General features: G+C 39.3%; 2 protein-coding genes across 6 annotated transcripts in view; both read left to right on the top strand.

The window, feature by feature from the left end:
- Positions 1 to 343: 343 nt before the first annotated feature.
- On the top strand, positions 344 to 7,527 carry LOC100226425 (radial spoke head component 4A). The gene is made up of 6 exons (XM_012573375.5): positions 344 to 1,007; positions 1,514 to 1,748; positions 3,352 to 4,095; positions 5,276 to 5,405; positions 6,211 to 6,328; positions 6,939 to 7,527. Exons 1-6 carry the CDS (start codon positions 775 to 777, stop codon positions 7,156 to 7,158), a joined length of 1,680 nt encoding a protein of 559 aa, XP_012428829.5. The 5' UTR covers positions 344 to 774; the 3' UTR covers positions 7,159 to 7,527.
- An 847-nt stretch (positions 7,528 to 8,374) lies between these two features.
- The window catches only part of CENPE (centromere protein E), a 39,183-nt gene continuing 27,097 nt past the window's right edge, over positions 8,375 to 20,460 (top strand). For 3 of the 5 annotated variants that reach the window (XM_041715909.2, XM_072928549.1, XM_041715908.2), the window contains exons 1-17: positions 8,376 to 8,544; positions 8,710 to 8,801; positions 9,647 to 9,736; positions 9,827 to 9,945; positions 10,992 to 11,111; positions 12,009 to 12,090; positions 12,285 to 12,352; positions 12,435 to 12,506; positions 13,574 to 13,625; positions 14,440 to 14,527; positions 14,710 to 14,836; positions 15,359 to 15,478; positions 16,545 to 16,703; positions 17,054 to 17,198; positions 18,191 to 18,285; positions 18,584 to 18,640; positions 18,721 to 18,888. In XM_041715909.2, the coding sequence (XP_041571843.2) occupies positions 8,489 to 8,544; positions 8,710 to 8,801; positions 9,647 to 9,736; positions 9,827 to 9,945; positions 10,992 to 11,111; positions 12,009 to 12,090; positions 12,285 to 12,352; positions 12,435 to 12,506; positions 13,574 to 13,625; positions 14,440 to 14,527; positions 14,710 to 14,836; positions 15,359 to 15,478; positions 16,545 to 16,703; positions 17,054 to 17,198; positions 18,191 to 18,285; positions 18,584 to 18,640; positions 18,721 to 18,888 (1,710 nt within the window). In that variant the 5' untranslated portion in view covers positions 8,376 to 8,488. Of the gene's footprint in view, positions 8,545 to 8,709; positions 8,802 to 9,646; positions 9,737 to 9,826; positions 9,946 to 10,991; positions 11,112 to 12,008; positions 12,091 to 12,284; positions 12,353 to 12,434; positions 12,507 to 13,573; positions 13,626 to 14,439; positions 14,528 to 14,709; positions 14,837 to 15,358; positions 15,479 to 16,544; positions 16,704 to 17,053; positions 17,199 to 18,190; positions 18,286 to 18,583; positions 18,641 to 18,720; positions 18,889 to 20,460 lie in introns of all 5 variants that reach the window. The other 2 variants (XM_030271644.4, XM_041715910.2) reach the window with 2 other exon arrangements.

Here is a 20,460-nt window from a genome sequence, read left to right on the forward strand (position 1 = left end):
TCTCACGTGTTGCCATAAGCAGGGACGCCACGCACTAGACCATGCTGAACCAGATTCCCCTAAAAGCAAGAAAGAAGGGTTTAAAAGCCCTCTGGAAAGGGGCGTGGCAGCTGGTGCGGCTCACTGGGGCTGCCCGCCCTCCCTCGCTCCCCGCGTTGCCCCGCGACGCCGCCGCCGTTGCCGCTGAGGCGCCGCGCGGTGTCCCCGGGCGGGCCGGGCCGGGCCCGCAGCGAGCCCCCCGCCCCCCGCAGGCCGGCCCGGGAAGGGTCGGAGCGAGCCCCCGCCGCAGGCCGGCCCGGGAAGGGTCGGAGCGAGCCCCCGCCGCAGGCCGGCCCGGGAAGGGCCGGAGCGAGCCCCCCGCCCCCGCAGGCCGGCCCGGGAAGGGTCGGAGCGAGCCCGCCCGTGGAAGGCCGGACACGGCCCTCACGCTGCTCAGCCGCCCCAGCGCGGCCCCGGGCAGCCGCCCTGTGAGACCCTCCTGACGTCGGAACCGGGAGCGGCTCCCCGGGCATACCGGGGGTAAGGCGAGGCGGGAGCAGCCACGAGGACTGAGGAAAAGCATCTCTCAGGCGCACCGAGCACAGGACCGAAGGGGAGGTGCCGGCCGCCCCGTGCAGCGGGACAGGCGCGGTGCCGGTCACAGAGCCCGGTTCAGCTCCTCGGGCACCCAGGGCCAGCAGCGCAGGCCCCTGAGCAGCTGCGGGTGCCGCCGCCAGACATCGGGCACAGACGCGCCGGGACGGGGCTCCCGGGGCACCGGGGGCACGGCCCAGCATGGATCAGTCACCAGAATCAGACCCTGCGGAGGAACCACAAAGTGCCTACCTGCAAGATGCCCATGAAGTTGGGCATGGCCCTTACCAGCCACACGAACCGGGTTATGGTCTTGACCAGCCCGGATACAGCCCGTATGAGGATGAGATTCCCGATCCCCAAACCCGGATGCTGGCAATCAAGAATGCAAAAGCCTATTTACTGAAGACCAGCACAAAATCTGGCCTGAATTTGTAAGTCTTAAAAAGGATCACAATCAAATAGGGTAGGAAGTATGAGTGGAGAAAAAGGTAAAAGGACAAAGGGAGGTGCATATAGAGCGGGATAATGTTATACACGCAATCTTTCATCACTAGTGATACTTGCATGTGTCCAACATCTTTCAGATCCAAAATTCCCAATGGAATTTCATAGAGAGTTCAGAAAGAAGTTGTTATGATGGAGAGTAAGTTTAAATTCAGATTCAGCTCATAGATACATGGGATATATACTAGAAATGGAGGGTGGGAATGCTCTTAAGTATAATCAGACTAGTTTTAACTCTAATTTGCCTTAAGGCTCCATGATCCCCTTTCTTCTAACTATTCCAATGATTTCTCCAAAGATCCAGATGATTAGCCTTTACTTTTTTTTTTTAAGTAAAAGCTTACTAAAAAGCATAATATTATGCTTTTACTAAAAGCATAATATTCTATGACTTTTGTATAGTAAGCCAGCAATATTTACATTTATGTGACAGATATGATCACTTTGCTAATATACTAACAAAGATCCTGGATGAACAGCCCGCAAATACAGTAGACATAATTGAGAATATCAGCCAGGATGTGAAGTTGGCACAGTTTCGGAAAAAAATGGACACTCTTCGAGATGAATATGTGATCCCTCCCACAGTTGAAGCTGCAGAAAAGTATAAAGCTTTGTTTGTCAAGGAAGGTGGAGAAGATGAACAGGAAGAACTAGAAGAAGAGATGGTGAGTTCTTATTGGAGTGAAACAGGTACCAAATATATCAGGGAAGGGGTGGGAGGATGGTGAGAAGGGAAAGAAAGGGAGAAAGTTGTGGTCTCTTCTGTAGTGCTGCCTCTCCTGAACATACAAATAATTGCAGTCACTGCACCATGTACCCTCCTCACAGCTGAGCTCGTCCCATGTCTAGTTCCAAAGGAAAAAACCCATCTGGTTACTTAGTTGTAATTCTTTCCTGTAGTAAATCTAGTATCCTGAGCTGTTTTAATCAGGGATATCCTAGATGTGATAAACAGAAAGTAAGGTTTATAGCATCTCCCATATGCCAGTTTAGCATGGAATACTGCATTCAAGTTTATTTTCTTTTTATAAAAGGGATGTTCCTTTACCTAATGTGACAATAGTTCTTGTTACCAGTTTGACAATATTGTGCACAACTGCTGCTGTAAAATAGCAGAATGCAGAATTTTGTGATTCTTCCAGCTCCTGGTGTGGTTCCAGTCTGTCCTTCTCCAACTGAAACAAAATACGGTTTTAATGAAGAACTAATAAAATTGAAAAGTCATTTCTTAAAACAAGATTTTTCATTATTCAGTTGCTTATATGCAGAAGCATTTTTACCCAAGAAAAAAAAGAGAATTCTTATAATGAGAAGTATAAGAATATAAATGAGAATTATAATAGCTGTTCAACAATATGTTGCTTTTCATATGAAGTTTACCAGTATATATTCGGATGAATTACCATTGCAGAGTACAAATACCAACCACAGAAGAGATAGTCCTCCATCTTTCCCATAGCCTGTTATGTATCTTACATTAACAGTATAGGATGCTGAAAATGAAAAAAAGGTAGGGTATTTCCAAAAGGAATTCTGAATTTTTCATAATCCTGTCAATCTTCCTTTGGTATAAGAAACCTATCAGATCCAAAGAAATTCCATATGAAACTAGCACTAATTCTTCCAAATTCCCAGCCCTGTCATGTCCAACTTCTAATAACTCTGTCTGTGTTTTATGATCACATGATGCCCATTAAATGAGAGATGGGTGATAGAGCAACTGGAAATACTTATTGACCTAGTTCTGCTTCCACTGAAGCCAGATGGAGTCTTACAATGGATTTTGATAAGAACAGAGGGCAATATTTTAACAACTGTAGTCAGCTGTATGCCAAACAACATTCACCCCAGAGAAATGTTGTTGGTCTGGTGCCTAAATATATAAAATCTGTATTATCTACAACACAAGGCAGCACAGTGTCACTGTTTGCAGGCATCAAGGCTTCTTAGCTGACATGCCCTAGCATTGAATCCCTTGTAGATCTTGTCTAAGAATGCTGACTTCCCTTATTTTTCAGTAATTAGGAGTTTGAATTTTGAAAATCTGTGGTCTAAGAGCTGCTGTGTTCTCTTCTTTACCACTAAAAGACTTTGAATTTTTCTAAATGATAGTTTAAAAAGTAGTGAATGAATGTCTGCAAAGCACTTAGAGATAATGAGTGGCACTACAGGAAAGTGAAGTATAATGTTCAGTAGATAACATGTTCAACTTTTAAAAATAGATAATTATCCTATTCTCTAGTTCTAACTCTGAATCTTCTTTCCTAGGGACAGCCCTCTCTACCAAATGTGATGGAAACAGCCTTTTATTTTGAACAGGCTGGAATTGGCCTGAGCAAAGATGAATCCTATTACATATTCCTTGCCCTTAAAAACCTAATTAATGTTCAGCCAATCCAGACCTGTCGCTTCTGGGGCAAAATCTTGGGCCTGGAAATGAACTATATTATAGCTGAAGTACAGTTACGGGAAGAGGAAGAGGAGGAGGAGGAAACAGAAGAGGAAGGAGAGGAAATAATTGCAGAAGAACAGAATGAGATGGATGAGGCTGAAGAAGAAGATGAGCAGAAAGAAAAAGAACCTGAACCACCAAAGTCCACCTATAAACCTCCACCTGATATCCCAAAAGAAGCAAATGGGACTGGGACTAATAAATACGTCTACTTTGTCTGTAACGAGCCAGGCAAACCCTGGGTGAAGTTGCCTCCAGTGACACCAGCCCAGATTGTCTGTGCCAGGCAAATCAAGAAGTTCTTCACTGGTCACTTGGATGCTCCTGTTGTGAGCTTCCCTCCTTTTCCTGGAAATGAGGCCAATTACCTGCGTGCACAGATAGCTCGAATCTCAGCAGGAACCCATGTCTCTCCCACTGGATTTTACCAGTTTCCAGTGGATGAAGAAGAAGAAGCAGATACATATGAAGAAAACCTTGAGTTTGAGCCTCCTCCTGTGGCTGAAATGGTGGAGTCCCTCGCCACGTGGGCACACCACGTCAAGGAGATTCTAAAGCAGGTGTGTGCCAGTATAGCTCACGTGGGCCTTAGATGCCACTCACACTGCAGTGCTTGTAGGGTTACAGAATGTGAATGACACTGCTCACCTGCACACGCAAACTATTCACCAGAAATGGTATTGGAATGAAAGATTTTTATATAGGAAATATATTTTATATCATATATATTATCCAAATATCTAACACTTAAAACATGCATTTTTACATGTTATATAATACATAAATATCTTGCATGTATTTACACGTGCCATCTGTTTTTATGTGTGTGTATATGTATATTTAGGAATCCTCTAGGTTTAGTATTTTTTCCAGCTATGTGTTCTTGAGATTGAAACTTGTTTTTAAATAACAGTATGGAGTTAGGCCCTGATAGATAACAGTAATTTCTTGCAATGTTCTGTACGAGGTTTTCTGCTTTGAGATCCTTATTTGACAAAAGTGTTTAAAATTCTCTTTTCTTGAGTAGGATGCTAAAAAGCAGATAGCTTATGGTCTTATGCTAAATGGAACTTATATGGTGTTTTCTTCTGGTTAATTTTTTTGTGTTATACTTTCTGCTGTGAAACATTAACATGAAAAAACTTAAAAACATACCAGACTAGTGCTAGAAGGAGGTATTATTAATTCGGTTTTTATTGCTGGATGATTTGATGGCCAGTCTACCAAGTCAAGAATGCTAGTGTAAAATAACAGCAAATGATTGGAAATAAGGTTTAAACTTACTACCAGCAAAACAATAGCTGTAAAAAATAAAATTAGTGTGCATTAAAATCTTAAGAACATTCTGTTATGTTCTCTGACTGGTAGCCAAATAAAAATGCAGATTTTAAAAAGAAGGAATAAGTCCATAGTTTGCAGTAACTAATAATCTAGCAAGGATATAAACTAAACTGGCCAGGAACTGAAGAATCCAAAATGACAAAAAGCTGATAACAGAGGTATAAGGTTATTCTCAAACAGTAAGCAGGAATGAGTGAGGGGAGGAATGAGGGGAACATTCTGCTAAAAGGATGTTGGCAATAATATTTTATTAACAATATTCCAGTTATGGAATACATATTTTTCTTCTTCCTATCCCTTAACTGTGTATGTCTCTGAGCCAATTGTTTTACCTAGTTTTAACTGGCATTCTTTCAATGATTGTTAGATGTATTTATAACTTTTCCACATCAATTATAGGGTCGCTGTGTTTGGATTAAACCTGCTCAAAAATCAGAGGAAAATGAAGAAGAGGAGGAAGAGGAGGAGGAAGAAGAGCAACAGGAAGAAAGAGGACAAGCCCTTCTTACTCTAATCTCTGAAGATGAAGGTACTCTTCATGGAATATTAAGGTTTTGTTGGAGAGTCACTAGGAATGTTGTCATTTAGCAGTAAATATTTGAAGTTATAAAACTCTGACACTTCTTGGAGCAATATACTTTGCCTCTGTAGGGTAAACACGTTCTTTTACAAAATCAATCAAAAGCAAAATGGTTAATAGTAATAACATTAAAACTGAAATCATCAGGTTTACTAGGTAACCATCTTGTTGAGATTAAAAGGAAAACATAACTTAGACTTGTCATGTTATTGCAAGTTCAAACCAGCTTACTACATGAAATACATTCAGCTATTTTTATCTCATCTTTTTAGGAAAAAAGAAAAATGTGTGTTTATGTGTAAGTAAATAGAATAATTAATATGTACACAAATGCACTGATACACATTACTTGTATAAGAATTTAGATCTTTTAGCATATTACTGCAGCAAATCATGGGAAGAAGGGAGCCTGGATATTAGATTACATCAATATTTGACTATTTTTCTACTCTCCATTCTTTAATCAAGGTGAAATATAGCTATACAATTTATCCATAAGTGATAAAATGTCTTTGACAGAAGACCCAGGGGTGAATGTTACTGATTTTTTTCTGTATGTGGGGATCTCTCAGCATTCCTGTGCTACCACCTGTTGGAAAAGAGTGCCTACATTTACTGTTTCTGACTTTCTGTCGTGCAACTTAACATAAACCTTGCTTGAATTCTGTGCAAGTCTTGTAGCTCAGTCTTAAGTTTTTGTAGAGGCTCGTCAAGTCCATTTATTCATAGACAGTGTGTGTTTGGCTGTCTCCAGGCATAAAAGACATCCCTGCTTGGACGGTTCAGGCTTCTACAGACCTGATCCCAGAATATGCTGTTGCAATCCTGCAGTCTAACCGATGGCCTGGAGCTTATGCCTTTGCATCTGGCAGGTGAGGGTCCAGCTGATATGGTTACAACACTGACTGTATGTGCTACGCACAGGTGCCTCTCAAATGCAGGCAGAGTTACTTTATTATTAATTCATTGACTGAATTCCGGCTATTCCAGAGACAGATGGAGAAGGCCACTTAAATGTGCACAGCAACAGTAAATAGGTATTTAAGACTGGAAAAAAAAAATCATTGGAAAGGCTGGCATAAAGTTAATGGATGTAAACGCTGAGTTAGCATTTGAGCACAGTCCTTGATTTAAAACACATATTCTTGTGTTTGTGGGACTGTTTACAAAACCAGCTACATTCTGTGGTTCTAATGTTCGTTTGTTTCCACTACAAATGGTTGTTACCCCCATGTATGTTTCCAGTACACAGTCTTTCCACTACACTGTATTGCAGTGCAGTGCAGTACCACTTCATCATTTTAAATAGACGATGCATTAACAACCATTAAGGCAGTTAAATAGAGGTGCCATGTTTAAAATTCTTCTGCTATAGGGTATCTGCACCAGAGTGACTTCTTGTGCAGCAGAGTAAGGATGCCTGACAGTCTGCTAATATTTTGTCAGGGGATGAGTGTGTGATCTTTCACTTCTCTTTCTCAGGAAATTTGAGAACATCTATTTTGGCTGGGGTCACAAATACAATTCAGAAAACCACACTCCTGCATTGCCCCCGCCAGCAGAAGCAGAATTCCCCAGTGATCCAGGAATCACTGAGAGAGCAGACCCCACTGTGGAAGAGGAAATGGCTTTCAAGGCTGCACTGGAAGAAGCCTTAGCTGCAGCTGAGGAGGAGGAAAATGAGGAAGTGGAGGATGATTAAAATATGGAAGAAAACAGATTGTTTTAAATTTTTGAATATAAAAAGCATTTTCTTTTTTAGTCATGTTTTTAGTAAAAATATTTAGTCTTTTTTTTGCTGACCTCAAATTATTTTTGAGTGTGACTTCTTTTTTGATTTCTGTAGGTTTTTCTTGGTAGCTGTCTCCTTCTCCTTGCCCACCCCTCAAACCTGTCCACACTGGCATGAAGGCTTTTTCTGTTTGTTTGACTAAGCAAACATAGTCTGCTTCCTAAAATGATGCTGCTTTGAACTAAGAACTACCACCCACAAGATCTTTGCACTGTTTTTCTAGCCCTCATTTCAATTCATACATACATTTTACTTAAATAAACTTTTTTTAAAATCCCATTACAATGTCGCTCTTATGTGTAAAAGTGTACAGTAGGCAGCTTATTGAGGTACTGGGGGATGAGTGTACGGCAGTGATAGCACTCATCATTGGCACTGGGGGCTGCACCTCCAATCCCGTGCTCAGTTTTGGGCTGCACCTCCAATTCTGTACTCAGGTTTTGGGCTGCATCTTTAATCCCGTGCTCAGTTTTGGGCCGCACTTCCAATTCTGTGCTCAAGTTTTGGGCTGCATCTCCAATCCTGTACTCAGTTTTGGGCCCGTCACTGCAAGAGACATGGAGATACTCGAGCGCATCCAGAGAAGGGCAGTGGAACTGGGAAAGGGTGAAAGGGTCTGGAGCACTGTGCGGAGCGGCTGAGGGAGCTGGGGGTGTTGAGCCTGGAGGAAAGGAGGCTCGGGGGAGACCTTATCCCTGTATACAAGTGCCTGACAGCAGCGTGTAGCCAGGTGGGGGTTGGCCTCTTCCCCCCCAGTTACAAGCGACAAGAGAAAACAGCCTCAGGTTGCACTAGGGGAGGTTCACGTGGCATATCAGGAAAAGCTCCTTAACGGAAAGGCTTCTCAGCCTTGGAGCGTCTGCCAGGGACGCGGCGGAGTGGCCATGCCGGGGGTGTTTAAAAGACCGGCAGCTGGGCCCGGACAGCCTTTCCTTCCCGGGCCGCTGCCATCTGGGCAGGCGGGGGGGAAGGTGCGGCGGGAGAGCTCGGGGGCTGCTCAGCCCGCTGGCCCTGACCGCGCTTCCCTCGGCCGCCCCTCCACACCTCCCCGCCAGCTGGTGCGAGTGGTGCGCTCCACGCACGGCGTGCGTCCCACGCGAGCCAATAGGGAGCGGCTGCGGGCGCAGTTCAAACTTCGGCGGCAGTTGGGGCGGGCGCTGCTGCGCTGCCAGAGCCGTCCCCTGTCCGCTCCCTCTCCTCCTGTCCCGGTCCCGGACCCTCTCCTCCTGTCCCGGCCGGCATGGCGGACGAGGGTGCCGTCACGGTGTGCGTGCGTGTGCGGCCGCTCATCGCCAGGTGAGCCGCCGGGCTGGCGGCAGCCGAGGCTCCCTCCTCACCCCCGGGTGCCGCCGCGCTCCCGCACTGGGGCAGGGAGGCGGAGAGGGGGTCGCGGTAAGGGGGCCCGCGTTTTGGGAGCAGAATCCTCGCCCAATAAAGGTAACACGGTGTCTCTTCTTTTAGAGAAAATGCCTCAGGAGATAAAGTGTCCCTGCACTGGAAAAGTGAGAATAATACTGTTTCCGACGTGAGTGGTACCAAAATATTTAGTTACGGTAAGAATGTGAAAGCAATTGCTTTACTTAGATACTTACGCGGAGCTTTTCTGCTGTAGTCTTGAACGTGTTGACTGTGGTGAATGCCCTGGGCTTCTTGAAATGTCCCCCAACCTTCCGAGGTCCCTAATTCCGACGGAGTGCCATTGGGGCACGCAGGATTTCTGATGTAGGCAGTACTGGGATGTGCTTTTGAGGTCAGCTTCCTGATGGACACTACTTTCTCTGTTCTGGTTCATGCCGTAGTGCCTCTGGAACACATTTTTTTAATCTGAAATCCAGTTGTAAATGGACTAAACAAGGGCTAGTCTAGAGCATATAGGAAGAAGGGTATGGGAGAACACAGTCCCAAAAGTGACTAGTGTGAATGTTGGATCCTCATAATTAAGTGGCTCTCTTTGAATCTTTTCTTACTGATTCACTCTGCTTATTAATATGAGCCACTACAAATATTTTTCCCAAAATACAAATTCACATAAAAGTATGCACCAGTCTAGGAGTTTAGCAATTAACCTGTCTTGTCAGGCTTACCATCCTTGTAGGTAAACTAGCCAAAACCTTTTAGGATTAAATGGGATGACTGTTTAAGTGTGTTCATCATTCTTAGGGTTTTTTTTTTTTACTTGTCTATCATCTTTGCATTGTGTCTATCTTGATTTTGTGTTTAATATTTATTTTAAAACAAAATTTTTAAAGCTTGCATTAGTAGTGCTACAATGATATTTATATTGGCGTTAACCTGCAGATGATTATCCAAATATACTGGATTTGGAGTCTGCAATACTGAATTTGAATTGCAATAGAGTGGATTCACATGCTTTATTTTTTTTGTTGTTTGTTTTAAGATCGTGTCTTTCACTCAAGTGACAACACTCAGCAGTTGTATGATGGTGTAGCTGTTCCAATTATACAGTCAGCTGTGCGAGGCTATAATGGTAAGTTTTAGAACTTTTAGAATGGTAAGTTTTAAAAAACTTTTGGAATGTATTTCAGAGATAGTTGGTAAAGCTTAACCATCTTTCTAGGCACAATTTTTGCTTATGGACAGACTGCTTCAGGGAAGACTTACACAATGATGGGGAATGAAGATTCCGTGGGCATTATCCCTAAGGCAATTCAACATGTGTTCAAAATCATTTGTGAGGTGAGAAATTCTATTACATTGAAGTGATTGAAAGGACTAGTAATATTTGTGCTGGTTACATAAAAGTTAATTTTTGTATCAAGAGGTTTATGAAGGAAATCAACTTATATTGGACTATATGTTGCAGTTACTTTGCCAGCCTGGCAAAGATGAGTATTTCAAACAAAAAGTTAATGGCACTCTAGTAGTTGAAATCAAATCAGAGCAAAACTAAGGAGGGTTCTTAACTTCCTAATATGCTAAACTGATTACAAATAAAAATAGATACTCACTTATTAATGTGGTAGATAAGATAATGCAAAGTTGTGTTTATTCTGCCACTTTAAAAGTCTAAAAAATTAACAATTAATGACTTTTTTTGTGGGAAGGATATGACGCTATATTATTTTAGGCTTACAAAAGAATTTCTAATTGCTCAATATTAATAAAAGTAAGGAGAAAGTGTACATTAAAACAGTGGTTTCCAAAACATGCAGAGTGTTTGCTTCCGACTTGAGAGTTTCAGTAGTTGTTACCGGTGAAGTTAAATGGTCACCGCTCCTTTAAGGAGGTGCAGAGTACCCTTAGAGGGTTTATAGAAGTAAATAAAAGCAAGAAAATTTTCCTTGAGTCCATTGTGCAGCCTTTCCTCACCCCAACATTCTCTGCCAAGGAGGCAGGGGAAGAAGAAGCAGCAGCAGCAAAGTAAAACCGAGCAAGCAAAGAGAGAAGACAAGGTACACAGAGAGGAAGGAGCCTAAGCATGAGGAAATTGGTTATGGAAATGGCATTTAAGTAGGAGAACTATTGCCATGCTTCTGTTGGGCAGTTACCTTAATTTTATAACCTCTTAGAAGTGGTATATCCATTAATGCAGCTGGAAGGAGGTGGGATAGAAGAAAAATGATTCTGTATTGTTAGATGCTAATGTACAGCAAGGATGAAGGGAAAGAAATCTGTGGAACAATATCCAAACCTTTATCTCCAGTTTAAGAATACCTGTATTAAAAGATGTTCATCAGTTAGTCTGGTTTTTGTTTGATTTTTTTTTCTCCTTTCAACATCAGATTCCAGATAGAGAATTCCTGCTGAGGGTTTCTTACATGGAAATCTACAATGAAACAATTACCGATTTGCTTTGCGATAATAGGAAAAAGAAGCCTCTGGGAATTCGTGAAGATGTTAATGTAAGTGGATGTTATGTGTAAGTACTGTATCTGCTTGGAGTAAAAGAAGTTGGGAAAAAATGCCTTCAGAAGCAGCCAGTGGAAGACTTTTCTGGGACAAACTGTGTAATTGTATCTTCAGCATTAGCAAAAGGACAGTTGATGTAGTTGAATAACAACAGTGACTTTGGGCTTGCTACTGTTAGTTCATCTTTGTAAAAGTAGACTTAATCCTCAAGGTTTCTAGGATGGTATATTTGAACTGCAAAGACTTAATAATTGTTTAGCTAGTGGCACTTCTACAACATGATATTAAGCTCCATGTGTTACAAATTTCTGACAGATATACAGAGTTATTTTAAGATTATCTACCAAGTAGATACACTTTTCTTCTTCTGTGATCATAGAATAACCATGAGACTAGAACTATTCAGTAAGATGATCACTATAGAAAGGAAGTCTGTATGAACACCATCTTCAGTTTCTTTATATAAAGTTTTGTAGGAAATGATAAAAATTGTTGATTAGGGTTTTGGGGTGTTTTTTTCCCTTTGGTTCCCTTAAGTGGTCATGGTTTTGGAACATAGGAAGAAGGGAAATTTACCAGCTGTATGACTATGTCCTGATAAGAGTTACTGAGAAAGACTCCTAAATTCCCTTAGAAAATGTGAAGAACTATATTTCACACAGCCCTTCTGTTTTTAGAAAAATCTAAATCTATTGTTTGAGTCTTGTGCCCTTAGGCAACAATTGCCTTTGACAATTTTGGTCGAAGTCTAAACTTTACCCATCCCTTGTGTTTAGAGTAAAAAGACATTCAGCTGTTGAATAAATACCATAATTGCTGGTAATGTGTACTTTATGTATTGAAGTGTGTTTTGGAGTTTAGTAAAATTTATTACTGTGTTAATTTTATAGAGGAATACATATGTAGAAGATCTGATTGAAGAAGTGGTAGTTGCCCCAGAACAAGTTATGGAATGGATCAGAAAAGGAGAAAGTAAGTATTTAGACCATGTCAGCTGGTAGCTTTAAAAAGTGTTGGTTAAATCAGGTACATTTAGAACCATGGAGTATCCCCTTGGATTTATATTCATAAACCAAAGTTTTTCAGAAAGTCTTAAAATGGTACTCTTTGTTTATCTCCAGTTTATTAGATTATAAGCAGAAGTATTCTAATATTATTTTTGACAGGAAATCGCCATTATGGAGAAACAAAAATGAATGAACACAGCAGCCGTTCCCACACTATCTTCAGAATGGTAAAAAAATGTTTCACTATTGGAAGTGGTTTTATTGTTTTCAAAGTAATGAAAACTTAATTGCACTTCATTGCATTTCTAGATCATTGAAAGCAGAGAACGAAGTGACCCTGCAAATGCAAACTGTGATGGAGCAGTCATGGTTTCCCACTTGGTAAGTGTCTACCTTCTTGGAATACAGGTTAACTAAAGAATTTTCTGTTACTGCTTGTTTGAGAGACTAATGGTACTGCATAATGACTTAGAAGAGTTTTTTGTTGTTAACTCTGACAGACGTTTAAGTATAGAGGGAGACTCCTATAGCATTATCTAGAGCAGATATTCCCACCAGAGGGAGTTCTACATGAGAGTTATTCATGCTGGACTGGGGAAGTGTTACGACATTCTAGGAGCATTAAGGCACTATGTCACGGTGCTCTTGAGTATTGTTCAACACATCTTCCCTACAATTGTTTCTAACCACTGACAAGTCCAGTAAAATAACTTGTAAAATGGGTAACCTTAAGTCTTCACTTATCCTCAAATTTAGTTGTTGTTAGAAGAATGTGTGGCCTACATCTGCAATGGCCAAAAGATTCATTTTTTTTTTCAGAAGTGACCCCTCTTAGCATCTCTTTGGATTACTGGTATATGAAATACCATAAACTGGGGAGAATACCTCTGGACATCTCTAGTGAAATGTTAAGGTTTCAGAAGCCTTTTCTACAGCCTACTTGAAGGCTACTTGCTCAGGCAAATCATTATGGGATGCCATAATGTTCAGAGTGAGGCTTTTCTTCTCGTAGTTAATTTTTTTTTCTTATTTCCACAATGATAGGCAAGGAGAGACATACAGCCAGCTTTGGACAGGACACTAGCTCATCTCACCTAGGCTCTTTCCCATGAAAGATTCCTACAGCTGGAATTAGTAGTCAACACTTCTGTATAGAGAAACTTTTATCTTTTTTGTGACCGAGGGTAGAGATTGTTGCACTGTAAGTTTAAAACACAATTTGGGGTGGAATAATAGAGTTCATACAAACTTACTCTGCACCCTTATGTACCTTTGAAAGTATTGGTTGTGTGTAGTAAGCATTAATTCCAGTAATGACAGACCCTTTACTTTTTTTTTTTTTGAAGTTTAACTTTAGTTTATTAAATTCTTAGCAGAGATTTAGAATTATGAGGGCTTTAAGTAAATTGTCTCAGAACTAACCTGTGAAATATTTAATGCATTTGCAGAACTTGGTAGATCTGGCAGGCAGTGAAAGAGCTAGTCAAACAGGATCTGAAGGTGAGTGTTAAATGAAGCTCCACTGACAACTCCTGTTAATTAACCTCTATGAGAAACTATGATAGAAAGAAAATTATTTGATTCATGTGCTATTGTGTTATTTAATGTTTATAAATAAGGCATTTTCCCCTTGGCAGGACAGGATCTACTAAGGCAAATACTGTAAATGCTGTGAAGTGCAAACAATTAAGTAGTAATATGCCTTTTCTAGAATTGCAGGCCCAGCAACAGTTCTGCACTGAACTAATACAATGGGGATGACTCAGTGAAGATGCACCTGTAATAACAAAATCACAAGAAGCTTTTTAGGGACTTGTGTGTAGAGGTGAAGAGTGAATAGATGGCTCACTCTTCAGTTCAGAGGAAGCTCATCTGTTAACAGTCACAGCATGAAGCTGCACAAAAGTGCCTTGATCAGAAATAAGTGATCTGAGAGGGACAGAATAGCCTCTCTTACAATCCATGACTAAGCTGAAACTTGTATCTAAGACAAGTTTGTTATATTTGTAAATGTGGGCATTTGCAAAATTTAATCAGGAAGAAAAATTGTTGTTATGGCCTCAGATTCTTACTATGTAAAAGTTCTAAAAGTTTGTTTTTTTTTATTACTGTTTTATTTCAGTGCATTTTGGCTATCATAAAGGATTGGGTACTGCCTGCTGATGGGTCAATAGTGTATTGTGGCACTTAAGGTTTAACTCTTGGGCAATCAATCCCTCTGAGCATAACATAGTACAGAAGCTTGACAGGTTGAAAATGTATCTTAATATTGCTATAAATTTAAAATAGTAATAATAAAATGTGTGTTACCTAGGTGTTCGACTGAAAGAAGGCTGCAATATAAATCGGAGCTTGTTCATTCTGGGTCAAGTTATCAAAAAACTTTGTGATGACCCTTCTGGGTAAGCAACTCTTTGTGTACCTGTTATAAGATAAGGCACTGCTAATCTAAGGAATTAAAATCCTTTATTTGTAATCTTATGTAGGTAACTGTTTCACATAACCTGTTACCTATAGAAAATGTATTTATCAGGTTTATGCCAAAATCTGATTTTTTTTGTTGTTGTTGCCTCTTTTTTATTAGCTTCATAAATTACAGAGACAGTAAGCTGACTCGAATTCTGCAGAACTCCCTTGGAGGAAATGCTAAAACAGTTATTATTTGTACAATTACTCCTGTTTCTTTTGATGAGACACTCAGCACTCTTCAGGTAAAGCTTCTCACCTCTTCTCCAGCACTAGTCATTGTAGAAAGGTTTGAGGGGTGGAAAATGTAATCTGCTGGATCTTTAATGAGCCGGGTCTTCTGTAGGGCTTCTGTAAACTCAGAACTTGAAATATTTTTTGTACACAACATTTTTTTGCAGTCATCCTGTGCTAGGTGATGTACCTAGAGCTTTTTGGAAGTTGGAACAAAGCTCCTTCTCTCACTTAGCAGACAGGAGAAAACCACTCTTATCTCATTTGCCTTTTCCAAATAGTTAAGAGAAGTCTTTGCTAGCACAAGAATGCTCTGCTTCACATTTTATGTATTAATATCAAGCAAGGAAAGCTTCACCTTTTCAAAGCTTAGAATATATTAAAAATAAGCTATTTCAAATATTTGGGTCCTATTATATGCTGTTCTTTATCTAATAAACTCACCCTTTAATTCTGTTGGGAAATATGGGACAAAATAAGTCTTTTTAGATATTTATTCTTCAACTATTACCCATGAAAGACTGTTCTTCCAGTTTGCCAATACAGCCAAAGGAATGAAGAATACACCAAAAGTCAATGAAGTTCTTGATGATGATGCTCTCCTGAAGAGATACCGCAAAGAAATTCTGGATTTGAAAAAGCAGCTGGAGGAAGTATGTAATAAACTCAAAAAAATCAATCCTTATTACTGATAACTATTTGGAGACTAGCTGTTTTAAATCAAAAGCAGTTAAATTTGGAGGGGTAGGTGAACTCTTTAAAGTGATTTCTGCCACTTTTATTGAAAGAAGAAAAATTGAATATTTGATGAATAGTCTAGAGCAACTAATGATAGTCAATATCTCTGTGTGCAAGCTAAGGCTGAATGAGATCAACTGACAGAATTGTGAATTTGTTACACCTAATCAGTAGGTTAACATAATTAAGAAATAGAAGTTTGTGATGCCTATAGCACACTTTAATGGATCAAAAGATACAATTCATATAATTAATCTAAGAAGTGATTGAATGTCTTTTAAAGATCCCAACTTTGTATTATTTCCTCCCTTACTGATATCTACCTTCAGTTTGAGTTGCAGGAATTTGCAACTGCATGAATATCACTGGCACTTAGGTCACGTATATGTGGAAGTTGCATTTAGAAAATGAACAATAGTAACTTCTCACCAAACAATGTTGTTTCTGATGCTTTTCCTTGTCTAAAAGTCTATGGACCTGTGGAACAATCTTGCAAGTTTTGTTAGACCACAGATGATACAACATAAATACAAGAAAATAACAATGCCAAATACTGTTCTAGTGCCTTAAATCAAATAATGCACTTTCTTACTGCAAATTATAAATATCCTTGGAGAATTTTTTTAGAAAAATTATTCCTTATTTTTAATGATAATGAATTTGCAGCATGAACTTAGGGGTATGTTTAATATCTTCTGTGATAGCAGGTAGTGAGTTATATTTGGAAGAATGCTCTTTTTATACCTAGAAAAATCTGAGGCTGTATTGTTTCTGGAAGTTTTGACCACTTTTAAATATTGAGTCTGCAGTGAAAACATAGACTAAACTGTCAGTTTCATTCTTCAGGATTAAATATTTCTCTTCCATACTTAAAGGAGTGTATGTGTGTAGTTGTTTTTAACTATCAATGATTATGTATCTGTTGTAGGAGTGGTTTCTGCTCTTAAGATGTCAGTGTGATTAATACTCTCTTTTTGGAAGGTATCTTCAAAAACTCAAATTCATGCAATGGAAAAGGACCAACTGGCCCAGCTGTTGGAAGAAAAAAATTCCCTTCAAAAAGTACAGGAAGACAGAATACGAAACTTAACTGAGATGCTGGTGACTTCTGCTTCCTTTGCCTCAAGACAGAATGTTAAAGTAAGCTCCTGTTCCAGATCTTACTGATAACTCTGAAATACTTTGCAAAGGCAATGTTACATACATAGATTTATATTGATAATGAAGAGTAACTATAACGGGCAATTTTCGCTCTTTTTTTCATGTTTTTAAAGGGCTAACTTTTAAATTAACTTCTGTCAATTCAATGTTGCCTTGTGGTGAACAGACTGCAAGGACTTTTTTGCTTTCCAACTAATTTTGAGGAAACTGCAAAATACTGTCCAGTTAACTGGTGATGCAGGTATGGATGCAGAACTAGCCAGAGGCAACATTTACTCTCTGCCTAGTAGTTTCGTTTTACCACTTTTTCTGTAAATACTTTTTTAAAGGCCAAGAGAAGAAGAAGAGTTACTTGGGCTCCTGGTAAAATAAACCAGGCAAACGTGAGCTTTTTGGAAGACTTTGAAAATGCAATGCCAACTGAAACAAAAAAAATGAAGTTGTCTCTGCCAGCAGTACCAGATGTGGAGGAATGTAAGTAACTAGATTATCTTTGAGGTCCTTTCCAACCCAGACCATTCTGTTTCATTTTCCGTGAAATTCCCAACAAATAACTTTGCAAGCATTGCATTACATTTCCCGAAGGGAATAAATTGATCCTTTGCGAACAGAAATTAAAAACCAAAGTAACAAGACTACAAGTGTTGTTCTACACACTTTTCAACAAAAAGTGCTTCTACCACCCCAAATTGCCTGGATATTGAGTTTTTAATTCTTTAAACCAAAGGGGAGAGCTGTGAGGTAAATGGCAAGGTCTATAAACACTTGCCATGCAGCCTACCCACACCCCCTAGTTTTTTGGGAAAGTGTTCTTTAACACAGAATGTCCATTTCAACCCATGTTCTCTCCCCAAAAATGAAGAGGTATATGTGTGAAATCCCCAAATCCTCAAGAATAGAAGTTGTTACTCAAAGACGAGATTGAGACAGAAATTCAAGGATTCATAAGTGGAGTGAACTGAAATTGGAAAATAAATTTAAAAACAAAATTCACCTGAGAACAAGAGGACAATTTAGTAGTATTGTTGTGGAATTACATCCTACATCCTTATTACCTGTCCTGTGAAACATGTATTTGCTTGTAGGTGGATTGTTCTGGGCTCTTTTTTTTTTCTGTATGGGGGTGGGCTGCTTTTTTCCCTTAAGTCTTCCCTCAACAGGTTACTGTTGAGTGGTTCTTTTCTTGACACTCAAACTTTTCCTAGTCTGTAATTAAGTATATATTCTGGATTTGGTTTAGACTTCATTAACTTGTGATAAGATGGCCAACATAAGTATAGGGATTGGACTTCACTGGTGTTCCCTTTCATAACAGAAAATCATGAGAGTCAGAAGTCTTACTCAGTGTGCTGTTGTTTTGCCATTGAATGATTTGTTTCCAATGTGGTAAAATTATTTGATGAAGAAATTCTTGATGCTCAGTTTAAAATCTACTGGTACTTCTGTTAATACACCTTTCTTTTCAGCTACCTTAGAGAATTCTGGGTATGACAGCCATTGCCTGATGGTTCCTGATCAAACTTCAGAAGCAGAATGGATTGCTGGTCCTAACATGAATTGGGTAACAACATAATCTGTTTTGACTTTTTGATACTGCACATATTCATAACATGCTTCTCAGTAAGATCAGCCTTACTGTTCTGTAGAACACCAGTGTTCTGTGTCTGCAGAATTATTGAAACTGGTTAGAAAGTCTCTTGCCATCTCTGTGAAGCTGTGGTATGGGTTTGTGGCAAATGATAAAGTCAACTTTGGTCTTTAAACAGGATTAGCTGTGTGAAAAGACAAGCAACAAGGAATAGAATACTCCACTTACTTGATCTTGTAGATCTGCTAACTGAGAGTGTTCCTTTTTCTAGACCCAGAAAGACTTTGAAGAATCTGTGCAGCTCTGTGAAGCATTAGCACTAGAAAAGGTAGGTCTACTCTGAACTTTCTAGCAATAAGGCTGATATTGCAGCAACAGCTTCTAAAGTTTCTTGTGCCATTTCTTTAGGATATTGTTGTTAAAGAGGTCCACATCCTGCAAGCTAACTTTGATAATTTAGTGCTGGAAAATGAGCAGTTGAAATTAGAAATAAATGAACTGAAAGAGAGACTGAAGGAAAAAGAAGAAATAGATGAATTTGAAGCACTGGAAAAGCAAACACAGAAAGATCATGAGGTAAGGTGCACTGAAATAGAGATGAATTCTCTATGCTCAAATGCTTTCTGGAGTTTATTCAGTGTACATAGCCTTGAATGTTGATTCACAAACAGATGGCGTTATAAGCTGCATTCAGCAACAGAATGAATGAACTCAGACTTTAAACTGGATCTACATGGAGTGTAGAGTTCAGACAAATTTTTGGAGAGTTGCATACTGAAGCCTTAAACGTGTATATGTATCTATATGTTATTTTTGTAAATGTGTGATCTGAATTTCACTCTAGACTTCTGTGCAGCAGTTGTTTTGCTGCTTAAATACATTTTAGAACTGTTTTGAAATTTAAATATGGTTGCTAAACTGTATTTCCCATATTTCTTGTGTGAAACATCTTGTCTTATGTTCCAAGATAGCTCATTTTGGTAATCCATGGACTACGTGAGCATTAACTTTTAACATGATTTATCTTCGTCATTAAATTAGTTTAAAATAATAGTAAGAACAGTAATAGTAAAATCAAAACATTGTATTTTGTGCCAGGAAGTGACAAAAAATGTGATGTTACCTACTAGATAACTTGGAATATAGGAAATGCTGACTTTCTTTTCTCTTCACTCTTTGTGTGGTTACTGGAGACGTTGATAATCCAAATGTTTATGCTCTGATTGTGTAGTCTAAAATACCTGCTACTTGTATTAGGTTCTACCTACCTAAAGGCTGGATTGTGAAACAAGTTATGGCAAAAAGAACTCCAAACAAAACCAGTAATTCGAGGTCTTGAGATGTGGATGTATTGTTCCCTTTCTTTCCTGATACCTTTGCTGGACATTACTTGTGCACACTAGTCTGTATAATATCTTCTGATCATGATACCCATGTTGAATTTTGTTACATCCTTTTGCATATTTATTTCAGGTTACAATTTAACAATGTCACTGCTCATTTGGATTGTGTTCCCTACAATGATTTATGAATATTAAAGAAAATGGCTCCATAAAATATTACCATCTACCTTGTATTTAAGATTCTTTTTAAAAGACTCTTTGTATGCTAGACTGAATGTGCTGTCTTCCTTAGCTAATGTTTAGCAAATCCTAAGTTACAGCTTTCCCTGCAATGTTCTTGGATATCTAATAACAGATGTAATGTCTAAAGTAGCTTCCATTGCAAGAACTGCTTTTTGAATTATTTGCTTTCAGAAATCTGAAAACAGTTAATAAAATCTAAGCATTTATTGATATCCATGTAGTAGATTACTTATAGCAATACTGAAAGGTCACATACTTCACCAAATACATTAGATTAAATATATCAGTTTATACAGGTAAACTACATAGGAATTCTCACAGGAGTGTGCTTGTTTTAAAGCTTTTCACTAATATTAAATTTGCAGATTGCATCTTTTTACCTTTGCTTGTGACTATACATAAGTACTTGTAGACGAGTGCTTATTGTAAAAGTTTTCTAACAGAGACCAAAAGAAAGAAATCGAAAAACCTCCTATCTGGTCTTCTACTTGTGACCTCTTTGAGAGAATGCCACTAAATGTGTTCATGGCTTGTTTTACTTCCATTTTGGCACCTTCTCATT

Source organism: Taeniopygia guttata, chromosome 4 (genome assembly GCF_048771995.1).
Source record: "Taeniopygia guttata chromosome 4, bTaeGut7.mat, whole genome shotgun sequence".
Lineage (NCBI taxonomy): Eukaryota > Metazoa > Chordata > Aves > Passeriformes > Estrildidae > Taeniopygia > Taeniopygia guttata.

Coding starts and splice junctions, on each gene's coding strand:
- LOC100226425 (XM_012573375.5), top strand. CDS start 775: ATGGATCAGTCACCAGAATCAGACCCTGCGGAGGAACCACAAAGTGCC. Junction 1,749..3,351: donor AAGAACTAGAAGAAGAGATG/GTGAGTTCTTAT, acceptor CTTCTTTCCTAG/GGACAGCCCTCTCTACCAAA. Junction 5,406..6,210: donor TCTAATCTCTGAAGATGAAG/GTACTCTTCATG, acceptor GGCTGTCTCCAG/GCATAAAAGACATCCCTGCT.